The following is an 11,932-nucleotide window of genomic DNA, read 5'->3' as shown; positions in this document are numbered from 1 at the left end:
ATGGCATTGATGTTTTAATTTACATAAACAGTATTGTACTATAAATCTTGTTCTGTTTCTTTTTACACTCAACATTCTGTTTTTGAGAGATCCAGTCATGTTGCTATACATAGATCAATTCATTCTAGTAGTCCATCTAAAACATATATCACATTTTATCCATTCTCCTGGTAATGGATTCCTAGGTTCCTTCCCTCTGCTACCACAGCAAGGCTGCAATGGGCAATTATCTCCTCTCCTTAGGGATGCCTAATTTAAAGGAAAGAGATGGGCTGAGATTTGGTTAGAGTCACAGTGATAGTCACCTGCGATGTGAACTCCAGAACCAAAGACAAAACTCCACCATCATGCCTCGTCAAAGACTAGCTACCTCTGATCACAAAAAATAAAATAAAATAAAATCTTAGGCTATGATTAATAGCAGCATTCACTTAGGAAATAAAGGGAGGAGGAATGCTGTGTAGACAAAGTAAATTTTAAAGTTCTAGAAGAATCTAGAAGGTTAGGTGAATCGCAATCAATTTTTATGACGCAGAGGAAGTTGCTTTTTTGCATCTGTGATTGTTTCTGGAGCCATTTTGCAGAGATGGAAAAAGCCTTGTCACAACCTGACCACCAAAACAAAGATCTCAGATAACTTAAATAACTAGTACATCAAGGCAACGTGCGTCTGAGGGGCTACAGCGTTCACCCCAGAAGCAAAAACTGGTGGGGGAAGGGACAGAATTTAAGAAGTGCGTAGTTGATCCGGGGAGCGGGGCGGGGAGAACGACAGCGAGGCTCTCTGATTTCATTTGAGCACATCTCGCTTGCGCACTCCCAGCCACCCTCCCCGGGTCCAGTCTTGTGGTCTTCCGAATCGCTGGTACTTTTCCCATTGGATAAAACATTGCAAGAATGGGGGTGAGGGGTTTCTTATCCCACCTTTCCTCACAGCCAATCGCCCTGCAGTTTTCCTCTCATCACTGGGGCAGTCAGCTTGATGATTGGTGGGTGCGAAGGGAGCCAATTAGAAAATGATGATGTGTAGTGTTGGCAAGCGGATTGCGTGAGACAAGGCAGGGGTTGAGGGAACGCTAACGCCACCTCCGAGGCCTGCAGCCAATGGTGGGCAGAAGAGACGCCTTGCCAAGGAGTGGGCGGGGCCTCTGCGACTGGCGCTGTGGGAGCAGGGCAGGCGCTGTGGGAGGGGACGTCAGAGCGAGGTGGTGAGCAGAGCTGGTCGCCTGAGGTGTGGCGGCTCCGCTTCAAGTGTGACTGGTGGCGAAGGCCTCATCTGAGAGCAGAAGAGCCAGTGCAATTCCCTGAGCTTTGAGCGCGGTCACCATGGACCGCCCGGATGAGGGGCCTCCGGCCAAGACCCCCCGCCTGAGCAGCTCGGAACCCCGTCAGCGCGACCTGCCGCCCCCGCCACCCCCGCCGCTCCTGCGACTGCCCCTGCCTCCACCCCAGCAGCGTCCGAGACCCCAGGAAGAAACCGAAGCTGCACAGGTGCTGGCTGACATGAGGGGGGTGGGCCCCACGCTGCCCCCACCACTGCCCTATGTCATTCTCGAGGAGGGAGGGATCCGCGCGTATTTCACCCTGGGTGCTGGGTGTCCTGGCTGGGATCCTGCAGTAGAGTCGGGATTCGGGGAGCCCCCTCCCACAGGGATGATGGAAACAATCCCCTCATCAGAAACCTCTGGGGGAAGCCTGGAAATTGACTTTCAGGTTGCAGAGCCCAGCAGCCTTGCTGGAGAGAAGGCCCTAGAAACCTGTAGCTTAGGGGGGTGGGGGCCCCAGATGTTAGTCGGTCCAAAGAGCAAGGAAGAGGCTATCATCATAGTGGAAGATGACGATGAGGATGAAAAGGAAAGTGTGAGGAGGCGGCAGCGGCGACGTAGGAGGAGGAGGAAGCAGAGGAAGGTGAAGGAAAACCGAGAGAGGAGTGCCCAGAGGATGGAAAGCATACTGCAGGCCCTGGAGAGCATTCAAATGGACCTGGAGGCGGTGAACATCAAGGCAGGCAAGGCCTTCTTGCGTCTCAAACGCAAATTCATCCAGATGCGAAGACCCTTTTTGGAGCGCAGAGACCTCATCATCCAGCATATTCCAGGCTTCTGGGTCAAAGCAGTATCCTTCTCATCGATACTCATGGGCCAGAGACCCATGACTGAAGGAGAGATGTGCAAAAGAGAAACAAGGGGTGTGGGGGAGGGTCAGAGATGGGAATGAATCCCCATTAGAAGATTCTAGATTGAGTGGAAGAGGGAAGGCAAGAGGGCAAAATAGCATAAAAACTAGACTGCAGATGGGAAAACAGAAGCACCATAACATTAAAAAAAAAAATGGATCACAGGCAGTAAAAAAGGGAGGGGTAACAGAGAAGGCACATAGCTGATAAACAAGATCACACATAGTGGAAGGAGGGGGAATACAGGTGATGAACTGACAGTTGGGAGGGAGGGCAAATAAACCCCAGGAAGGGTGATGAAACCACACAAGGCTCTGTTATCTTGAGTCTCTGCCTAGATAGCTAGAGACCTCAAATCTGTTTACTGTACTCTCCATTAGAAGGGAAAGGATAGAAATGGGATGGACCCCCTGAAGAATCAGGAGAAAGACCACTTGGATGTGGAGGTCAAGTGGTTAAATTAAGGAAAAGGGAGAACAGGAAGAGTCCAATCCACTATTGGTGACTGCTGAGCTAATCCCCAGGAAACATATATGTAACATATTTAAAATACAGAGGTTCAACATTTTAATTGGATTTATATAGACATAAATACTTGGCCCATGATACAAAGTGTCACATGATCACAGGCCCTCAGTAGACAGGCATAGGGTATCATGTAGATACCTAACTTCCATACCTAGATATGAGGCAACATAGCCTAAGCATACAGACCACCAGAGCCATTTATACACCATATGAACAATGATCATCAACACCTGTACATGTAACATCATGTAAATACAGGTTCTTGATAACCAAATACTTTATTACTTAGACTTGGGCTTTTCGCTCCCAGACACATGCCCTTTTGTGAACATAAGCACCTATCACCAAGAGACAAGAATCATATGGACATGGTCATAGAGCCTTAGCATACAGGCATGCAGTAAATATGAACCATGGCAAGGCTACCTAACACTGAGGCTTAATATTGCATAAGCATTCACTTAATCCACATACATCACTGGAACATAACCCCCGTGCTTCAGCCTGTTTTGCTCTCCCCTCCATTACATTGAACAGTAAATCCTTGACCTAAACTGCTCCACTCATCAGTTCCTCAACCACCCCAGAATTTCAATCTTCATCAACCAACGCGATGAAGACATTTTCCGCTACTTGACCAATCTTCAGGTCAGACCAAGGAGGAAAGCGAAGGAAATCTGGTCCTTAGAGGTGAGGGGGTGGGTGGGAAGGACCCTGGAAGGGCTACATGCCACCATTACCCCCACCCTGAGCAGGTACAGGATCTCAGACATATCTCCATGGGCTACAAGATGAAGCTGTATTTCCAGACCAACCCATATTTTACAAACATGGTGATTGTCAAGGAGTTTCAGCGCAACCGCTCAGGTAAGTGGCAGTCCCAGAATAAATCTGTGCCCCCCCCACATTATCACTTCCACTCTCTTCTGCATCTCTTCCTCTTTTTCTAGGCCGGTTGGTGTCTCATTCTACCCCGATACGTTGGCACCGGGGCCAGGAACCCCAGGCCTACAATCGCAGGAACCATGATACCAGACAAAGCTTCTTCAACTGGTTTTCCAACCACAGCCTCCCAGAAGCTGACAGAATTGCTGAGGTGAGCCCCTCCTGGCATTGCCAAAGAAAACATTGCCAGACTTGCCTTTAGGGTGTATGAGAAATTGTAAGTGGGTTCTAAGGCTTATACTCATGGCTCTCTTCTCTCTTTCCCCACCTCTCAACAGATTATCAAGAATGACCTATGGGTTAACCCAGTACGCTACTACATGAGAGGAAGTGGCTACAGGACAAACAGAAAGAAGCAAGAAGGAAAGGAAAGGTGATTCAAGAAATGATGCCTGGGAGGTTTTGTTGTTGTTGTTGTTGTTCTAAATAGGTCAGTAACACAGGATTTACAGAGGCACAAGGGACAATTGAGATAATCTAATGCAGTGTTTATAGATGAGTAGTGATGACCAGATGTGGCCTGAGGTTACATAGTCAGGGGTGGCAATGGGACCTTCCCCCATTCTTAGAAGCCCTAGTACCCTACTGCCTTCCTGGTTTCTCCCATTAAGCTTATACTTAGCTTCAAACTTCCCCACAGTAAAGCCAAGAATGAATATGAAATGGTGATCATGGAAGATGTTCATGACCATTATGCCTTTGAAGACATTCTCAGTGAAATCTCAGAAATTGATGAGATCACTGACAATGAGACCATTCATGACATCAAGATCTCTGACTTCATGGAGACCACCGACTACTTTGAGACCACTGATAATGAGGTAACTGACGTCAATGAGACCCTGTGTGACAGCGACAATCCTGACCTTGATGAGGGCCCCAACAATAAGATAAATGACAACAGAGAGAGTATTGCTTCAAGCCCAGATGACAGCAGTGAGAGCCCAGAAGAAAAGAACACCTATGACAGTGAGGATTCCAATAATGAGGAAGCTGACGGTGACAGTGCAACCCTAGAAGGTGACAATCAGCAGGGCAATGCTATCCAAGAGAGCAGTGATAGTGATGATGGAGATGAGGGCAGTGATGATGAAGATAATGATGGCAATGAAGGTGACAGTGAGGGCAGTGATGATGATGGCAATGAGGGAGACAATGAGGGCAGTGATGATGATGACAGGGACATTAAATACTATAAGAATGGCATTGAAGTCTTCGATAAGACTCTGGATAACAGCACCAACCAGAATGGCTATGAGGAGGAGGTCGAAATCATCTCTGACGAATCAACAGAGGAAGAAGAGGAGGAGGCCAGTGAGGAAGGTGAGCTAGACCCCTCCCTCTCCCTTTCTCTTCTGAGAACACGCAGGCTTCTTTGGGCAGCTAGTGGGGAGGAGAGCAGAATATAGGTACTCCAGGACAGAGGGCAGAGTAGTTAATTTCACCTCAAGGACTGAGGAAGGAGAGGGAAAGCAAGGGGAAGGAGGTACCATTTGAGTTGGAAATTGTACTTCTGCTAAAAAGCAATATGGAGCCTTCTCTGTGGAATGGATCAGTAACACAGAATGTTTGGCAAGGCTTCCCAGATTATCCGAGGACCCTTCACTAGTTCTGAAAGCTGCTTCTCACAGAAGGGTTTGCTGAGCGAATGTGTTAGACAAATAATACACATAGCATCCTCTACAAGATATGAGAACCCTGCCTTTAAAAACTCTATGTCACTTGGCATAACTCCACATTTCCCCAACTTCTTGAGCACAGAACATGTTCTTTGTCCAAGGTTGCACATAGTGGTCTGAGGGATAAAGCAGTATTTTAAGGTGACTCCCAGGTTTAGTTCTGGCCCGGAAGGCTAGTCAAAGAACTCATTTGAACCTGGCTATGGCCAGACAAAGGAAAGGTCATCCCCTGAGGGAGATAGGGAAAACCATTACTGAAGATTTGCTCATGGGGTTTCTGGCAAACTTCCATTGAAGAAAGGAGCAGGGCAGGTGAAAACCTTTAGTGAGGGAGTAGCCATAAACATATCTTTCAGGGTAAGCTAGGGGAATGAAGGGAATTGTCAGTCCTCTTTGCTTCCCACCCGATGGCATATCTTTTGTCCAAGAATGGGAGGCAGAACTGCCTAACTCTGTAGTGGGGGTTGGGAACTCGACTGAACAAGATGAGCTTAGAGTTAGTTTGGGTCACATTAGAGGCAAACAGTAACCGATGCTCATAAGCCCAAGGCCTCGCTCAGGAACAGCTACACATTGAGGAGTATGGAGTCAGAGGGAGAAAGCGCTGCTTTCAGGAATGCATTCATTTTGACCAGGCAAAGATAAATGCCCTGCCCTCCTGCCTTCCTCTAACTCCTCTAACCTTGGGTTGGAATACAAACAATCTCAGTGGCATTTCCTCTCCCTCCTCCCTCCCCTCTTATGTCCTCTCTGTCACCCTCCCTGTTCCAAGCACAGGCACTTGGCAAGGGGTCCCAGGCCCTAAGAGCCATAGCTATTTGTTCTGTTCACTTTTCGAGGGGCATCCAACCATGCTCCTCCTCCTCCCCTTCACAGCTATCGAGCTGAGCGAGGACAGCTACGAAGAGGACCAAATCTATGAGGTGGAAGACAGTGACCTGAACTCAGAAGACTCTGATGTCCAGGAGGTGGTGCCGGTCCCAAACGCTTGGGCCAGCCTGGGGAAGAAAGGGAAAATCGGATAAACATCTTACCCTTTAGGGGCTCTCTATATATACCCCTATATCCTACCCCATTTGCCCTTCTCTTCTGCTAGGGCTGTGCGGCCCCACATTGCACTTCTGGGGGGGAGACTGACTTATTACACGGGTTTAAAGTTTATTTTTATGGTTTAGTGATGCAGAGATCTTATTTGGAGGAGGGATTACCCTCCCCTTAGGCCCTCCTCCCCTGCAGGCTTCTGTGTGCTGCTAATCTTATTTATTGTGATGCCTTGGTCAGGGCCCCTCTAGCCCCCTTCTCGTGAGCATAGGCCCAAGCCCCTCTCTCCATCCTGTGTGAACATCCCAATCACTAAGTGAGGAGGGCCGCTGTGACCTTCCTCACAACTGAGCAGTGGTCTGGAGACTCTGCTACCACCCCCTTCTCCGAAGTTGTTCTCCAACCCCTTTCTTCCCTTCACCAGCCCTGACCACTAGCCCGCCTCAGTGTCTTTGCAAGGCAGCTTCGCCTTTGTGGTATCCCTGCTCCCCAGAAGCCCCGCCCCTTTCCCCGTGACCCTCGAAGAGCCTAATAAAACTGAGCAAATTCAAAATGCCACTTGAGTCTTTTGTCCGCCCGAATGCGCCGTCCTGTCGCCCACAGGAAACGCCCTGGCACGATGGTGGTACCAAACGGTTTCACTGGCGGAGTAGAGCTCCGCGAGACTGCAAAAGCATTGCATCAGACCAATGCGGACTGTCCTAGCCAATGACTGGACGAGGTTGAGGGCGCCCCCTCCCAGCCTCTGAGACCTAAGAAACCCAGCCAGGTAGGAAAGAGCTTCCCACGCCTTTCCCTCTGGCGCAGGCGCAGTGGCATCCTGCGTCCTAGAACATCAATTTGGTGATTCATCTATTCATTTGAACTGCGTCAAACCATTTTTCAGGCCTAGTTCGAGCTGGGTGTGGGGGAGCTATTTAAAAAAAAAAGTCACGACAACAGTCTAGACAGCACAACCCAGTCACGCAGAAGTGCTCTCCTGTCTTAGGGAGGGGGTGCAGGATTCCTGGCCCTGGGCCAAGTGGGGAGTGCAGGAAAAAAAAAAAGATGGCCTAGGTTGTGTAGTTTGCATTGAAGATAACGGGAAAGCGAAGAAAAATGACTGTGTAGCTGTGTGATGAGAGAGACATACCCAGGCTGGGCATCTAAAAGGCAAGTTATATCTGGGAGACCTGGCAAGTGCTAAACTCTATTTCAACAGACACCACAAATGTTTGCCATATTCACACGATCATAATGATGACTAATTTTAAATATTTTTATTAAGGCTTCTTTTTTTCTTATTTTACATATCGATCCCAGTTCCCTCTCCCTCCCATCCTCCCATGCACCCCATCCCTTCTCCCATTCTATTCCCCACCTACTCCACAAAGAGGGTGAGGACTTCCAGGAGGGACCATCAAAATCTGCCAAGTCATTTGGAGTAGGGCCTAGGCCCTCCCTCCTGTCTCTAGGTTAAGGGAGTATCCCTCCATGGGGGATGTGCTCCCAAATCCCTTTCATGCACCAGGGATACATCCTGGTTCCACTGTCAGAGGTCCCTTAGACTGTCCAGGCCTTCTAACTAAGACCCATGTTCAGGGGTTCTGAGTGGGTCCAATGCTGGTTTCCCAGCTATCAGTCTGGGAGCCCATTAGCTCCTCCTTGTTCAGGTCAGCTGTCTCTGTGGGTTTCTGCAGCCTGGTCTTGACCCCTTTGCTCATCACTTCTCCCTCTCTGCAACTGGATTCCAGGAGTTTGGCTCAGTGTTTAGCTGTGGGTGTCTGCTTCTGTTTCCATCAGCTACTAGATGGAGGCTCTAGGATGGCATATAAGGTAGTTATCGATCTCAGTATCAGGGAAGGGCATTTAAGGGCAAATTCCACTATTGCTCAGATTGTTAGTTGGGGTCATCCTTGTAGGTCTCTGAACATTTCTCTAGAGTGAGTTTTCTCTTTAAACCTATAATGTCTTCCTCTATTATGGTATCTCTTTTCTTGTTCTCATCTATTCATCCCCTGACTCAACCTTCCTGGTCCCTCATGTTCTCCTCTCCCTTCCTCTTCTCCCCTTCTCTTTCTCCTAACTTCCTCTCCACTCCCTGATTTTGATATGTGGGTGTTTTACCTGCATGTATGTATGCACACCACTTGTGTGCCTGGTGACCATGGAGGTCAGAAGAGGACATCAGATCCTCTAGAACTGGAATTACAAATGGTTGTGAGCTGCCATTTCTATGCTGGAAACCAAACTCAGGTCTTCTACAAGGGCAGTAAGTGCTCTTAACTACTGAGCACCACCCCAGTCCCATATTTTAATTATTTTAACTATATGTAGTGTACATATGTGCAGGTGTCCAAGAAAGTAAGAAGCATCAGATCCCCTGAACCACCCTACATACCAACGCTGCTCTAGGAATCAAACTCTGGTACTCTGGAAAAGCAATGCATACTCTTAACCACTGAACCATCCTTCAAGCTCCAAAGATGCCTTTTAAGTAGATATCCAAACTTGCCATCCAAAGCATGATTCCCAGGAGCATGGCAAGAAAGGAGAGAGGCATTGTGTGAACAAATTGGGAAAATTATTTTTGCTTTGTTTTTTGAGACAGGGTTTCTCTGTAGCTTTGAAGGCTGTCCTGGAACTCACTCTGTAGACCAGGATGGCCTTGAACTCACAGAGTGAGTTCTCTGCCTCCTGAGTGCTAGGATTAAAGATGTGTGTCATCATGCCCTGCTGATTTTGGAATTTAGATAGTTTGTTTGTATTTGTTTGTTTTTTGAGACAGGGTATCTCTATGTAACAGCCTTAACAATATTGGAACTCATTTTGTAGTCCTGGCTAACCTCAAACTCATAGAGATCCTCCTGCCTTTGTCTCTTGAATGCTGGGATTTGGAAATTTTTTAAAGATTCTTTTTTAGGTTTCAGAACAGATTTTGATTTGAGAAATACTGCAAACAAAGTTGAATACCTCACAGCTAGTTTCCCTTCGTATTTATATTTCACATTAATCAATTAAAGAACCAATATCAGCACATGATGATTATCTAAAGTCTGTATCTTATTCAGGTTTTAACCTATGGTCCTTTTCTGTCTCTAGCTCTCATCCAGAATACCACACTCAATTTAATCATTATGACTGTCTCCTTGGGCTCCTCTTGGTTATGGTACTTCCTCAGAGTTGCCTTGTTTTTGATGCTCTGGAGTCGTCAACACTTGAGAAGCATTTTGTAGAATGTCCTCTGACTGAGAATTATCTGTTATTTTCTACTTCTTAAAGGGGGTTATGGGTCTGAGGGAAGAAGACCACAAATGAAACATGTCATTTCCATTGCATCATATCCAAGGTAGATACTATCAATATGACATCACTGTAGATCTTAACTTTGAACACCTGGCTGAGGTAATGTCTAACAGTTTTCTCTGCTCTAGAGTTAATCTTCCCCTTGTCTTGTGCTATGCAGAGAAGCTAAGTGCAGCCCATGCTTTCAAAATGAGGAAGTATACCCCTGGTACTTGAGAGCAAAGTGCCTACATAAATTAATTGGAATTTTACTGCACAAGAAATCTCCCTGTCCCATACTACCTTTTAGGATACTGGAATTTACAGCCTTTACCTATGGAAAGAAAGAAAATAAAGTAGACATGGTGCCAGTCTGCTGTGGAATCCTTGTCAAGACCCCTTCCCTTTATGGGCCTCTTCTTGGATATGTTTTGAATGCTAAACAATGTTTTGGAGAGAAGTAATAGATTTTGATGACTTTGACTCTGACCTTGACTCACTTTGTCAGAATAAGGTAAATAGGATTGAGACATAAAGGGGAAGAATGTCTTAGCCAGGCATGGTGCTGTTCACCTATAAGAAGGCTGGGGCAGCAAGATTGCTTAAACCTAGAATTCAAGACCAGTGTGAGGAACATAGCAACATTCCATATAGTCTATATTCCTCAAAGGGAAAAACAAACTATTTGAAAAGAAAGGGAGCTGGACGGTGGTGGCACATACCTTTAATCCCAGCACTCGGAAGGCATAGGCTAGTGGATCTCTGCGAGTTCAATGCCTGCCTGGTCTAGAGTGAGTTCTAGGACAGCCAGAACTACACAAAACCCCCTCTCCCCAAAAAAGAAAAAAGAGGAGTTGGACAAGTGACACACACGTTTACTCCCAGCACTCAAGAGGCAGAGGCAAGCAAATCTCTGTGAGTTCAAGGCCTGCCTGATCTACAAATTGAGTTCCAGGACAGCCAGGACTGTTACACAGAGAAACTCTGTCTCAAAAAGCAAGGGTGATGGTGGATGTCTTATCCATGCAAGGCAATTCAGTATCTGAAGACTTGAGTTTATGGAACAGAATCTTAACCAAGGCACTTTGTGGAGAATAAGGGTATATATCCCTGAACTGTCTGAAGCCAGTCCCAGTGAGCATGTATGCATGGAGGAGAAGGGATAAGTGAGGGTCTCAGGGGCAAAGCCTCTGGAGTGGACCAGGAATGAAGTCAGCCTGGCAGGAATGAAGTCAGTTAGTTTACCAGGGAGCAAGCCTCGTTCCTCTTGCCTCAATGTATCAAAATGATTTAATTCCCTCATCCTCTCTAGCAGGTCTCAAGCCTCCCAATTACTATTTTAGCCTACTAATTCTGGGGAAAATCAGCCCAGGGGTAGCAACCTGCCCAAGATCCCAGGACAAAGTCTAGTCTTGAAGCTAGTCTTTGAAGTCTAGTCTTCGTCAAGTGCTCCATTCTTCATACGGGCATTTGAGGCACTTCTTTTGCCACCCTATCCAAAAGGGACCCTGGTCTTCTGGAACATTCTTAGGAGCCCATTGTGAGAATTTAATATGATTGGCCAGAGGATCATGCCCCTGAGCTGAAGTCTTGAACAAGAGGAAGTTCTTCATCTAGAGTGACATCTTGTTACCAGTACCCTCCCTTCAAATCTAGTTCTAACCTGTAACATACAACAAGCATCAGAGAACATGGGTATTATTAGCTGGGACTATAAACAGAAACCAGGAAAATGGATAATGATGGGTCCCATGTACCTCAGGGCCTGTTCTCCTGTTGAAACTACTTGTTTTTGTAGATTTCACATTTTACAGCCCTCTGCAACAAAGGGTCCTACAGTTGGGTGTGAAGCTTCCAAGATCTGGTGTCACAGAAGTGACATTCACTTTTGTAGACAGAATCAGATTGGCAGGGACAAAACTAGATTCAGGAATGTTAGCATTTGTTCTGTCAATTTCTAATTTAATACATATTCATTGAGTGCCTACTATGTGCCTCATACTAGACTGGGTAATAGGAATATAACAAAGAAACAAAAGAAAACAATTTCTGTCCTCTTGGATGAAGTTCATTTTTTGTATCACTGATCTCTTTTGTGACCTAGTGAAGCCTATAGACTTTTTCTCACAAAAAATATCTTTTAAATCAGAAAAACAGATATCTAGAATTATAAAGAAAGCCAAATATTAAAATACAGAAGGATAGGTGCTAGAGTAACATGTGTTGCCCATTAATCCATTAAATAGTAAAATGTTATTGCTTAATGACTACAATGATTGTCATGATTTAGGTTTATTTT

General features: G+C 46.4%; 1 protein-coding gene across 1 annotated transcript; it reads left to right on the top strand.

The window, feature by feature from the left end:
- The first annotated feature begins 1,153 nt into the window (after positions 1-1,153).
- On the top strand, positions 1,154-6,924 carry Tspyl2 (TSPY like 2). Its single transcript, XM_051178708.1, has 7 exons — positions 1,154-2,115; positions 3,275-3,352; positions 3,460-3,571; positions 3,655-3,800; positions 3,928-4,022; positions 4,290-4,972; positions 6,205-6,924. Exons 1-7 carry the CDS (start codon positions 1,327-1,329, stop codon positions 6,351-6,353), a joined length of 2,052 nt encoding a protein of 683 aa, XP_051034665.1. The 5' UTR covers positions 1,154-1,326; the 3' UTR covers positions 6,354-6,924.
- The last annotated feature ends 5,008 nt before the right edge of the window (positions 6,925-11,932 follow it).

This window comes from Phodopus roborovskii, unplaced genomic scaffold, assembly GCF_943737965.1.
Source record: "Phodopus roborovskii unplaced genomic scaffold, PHOROB, whole genome shotgun sequence".
In the NCBI taxonomy this organism is placed as follows: Eukaryota; Metazoa; Chordata; class Mammalia; order Rodentia; family Cricetidae; genus Phodopus; species Phodopus roborovskii.
Note: the sequence above shows the minus strand (reverse complement) of the source record. Positions and strands in the feature narration are given on the sequence as shown.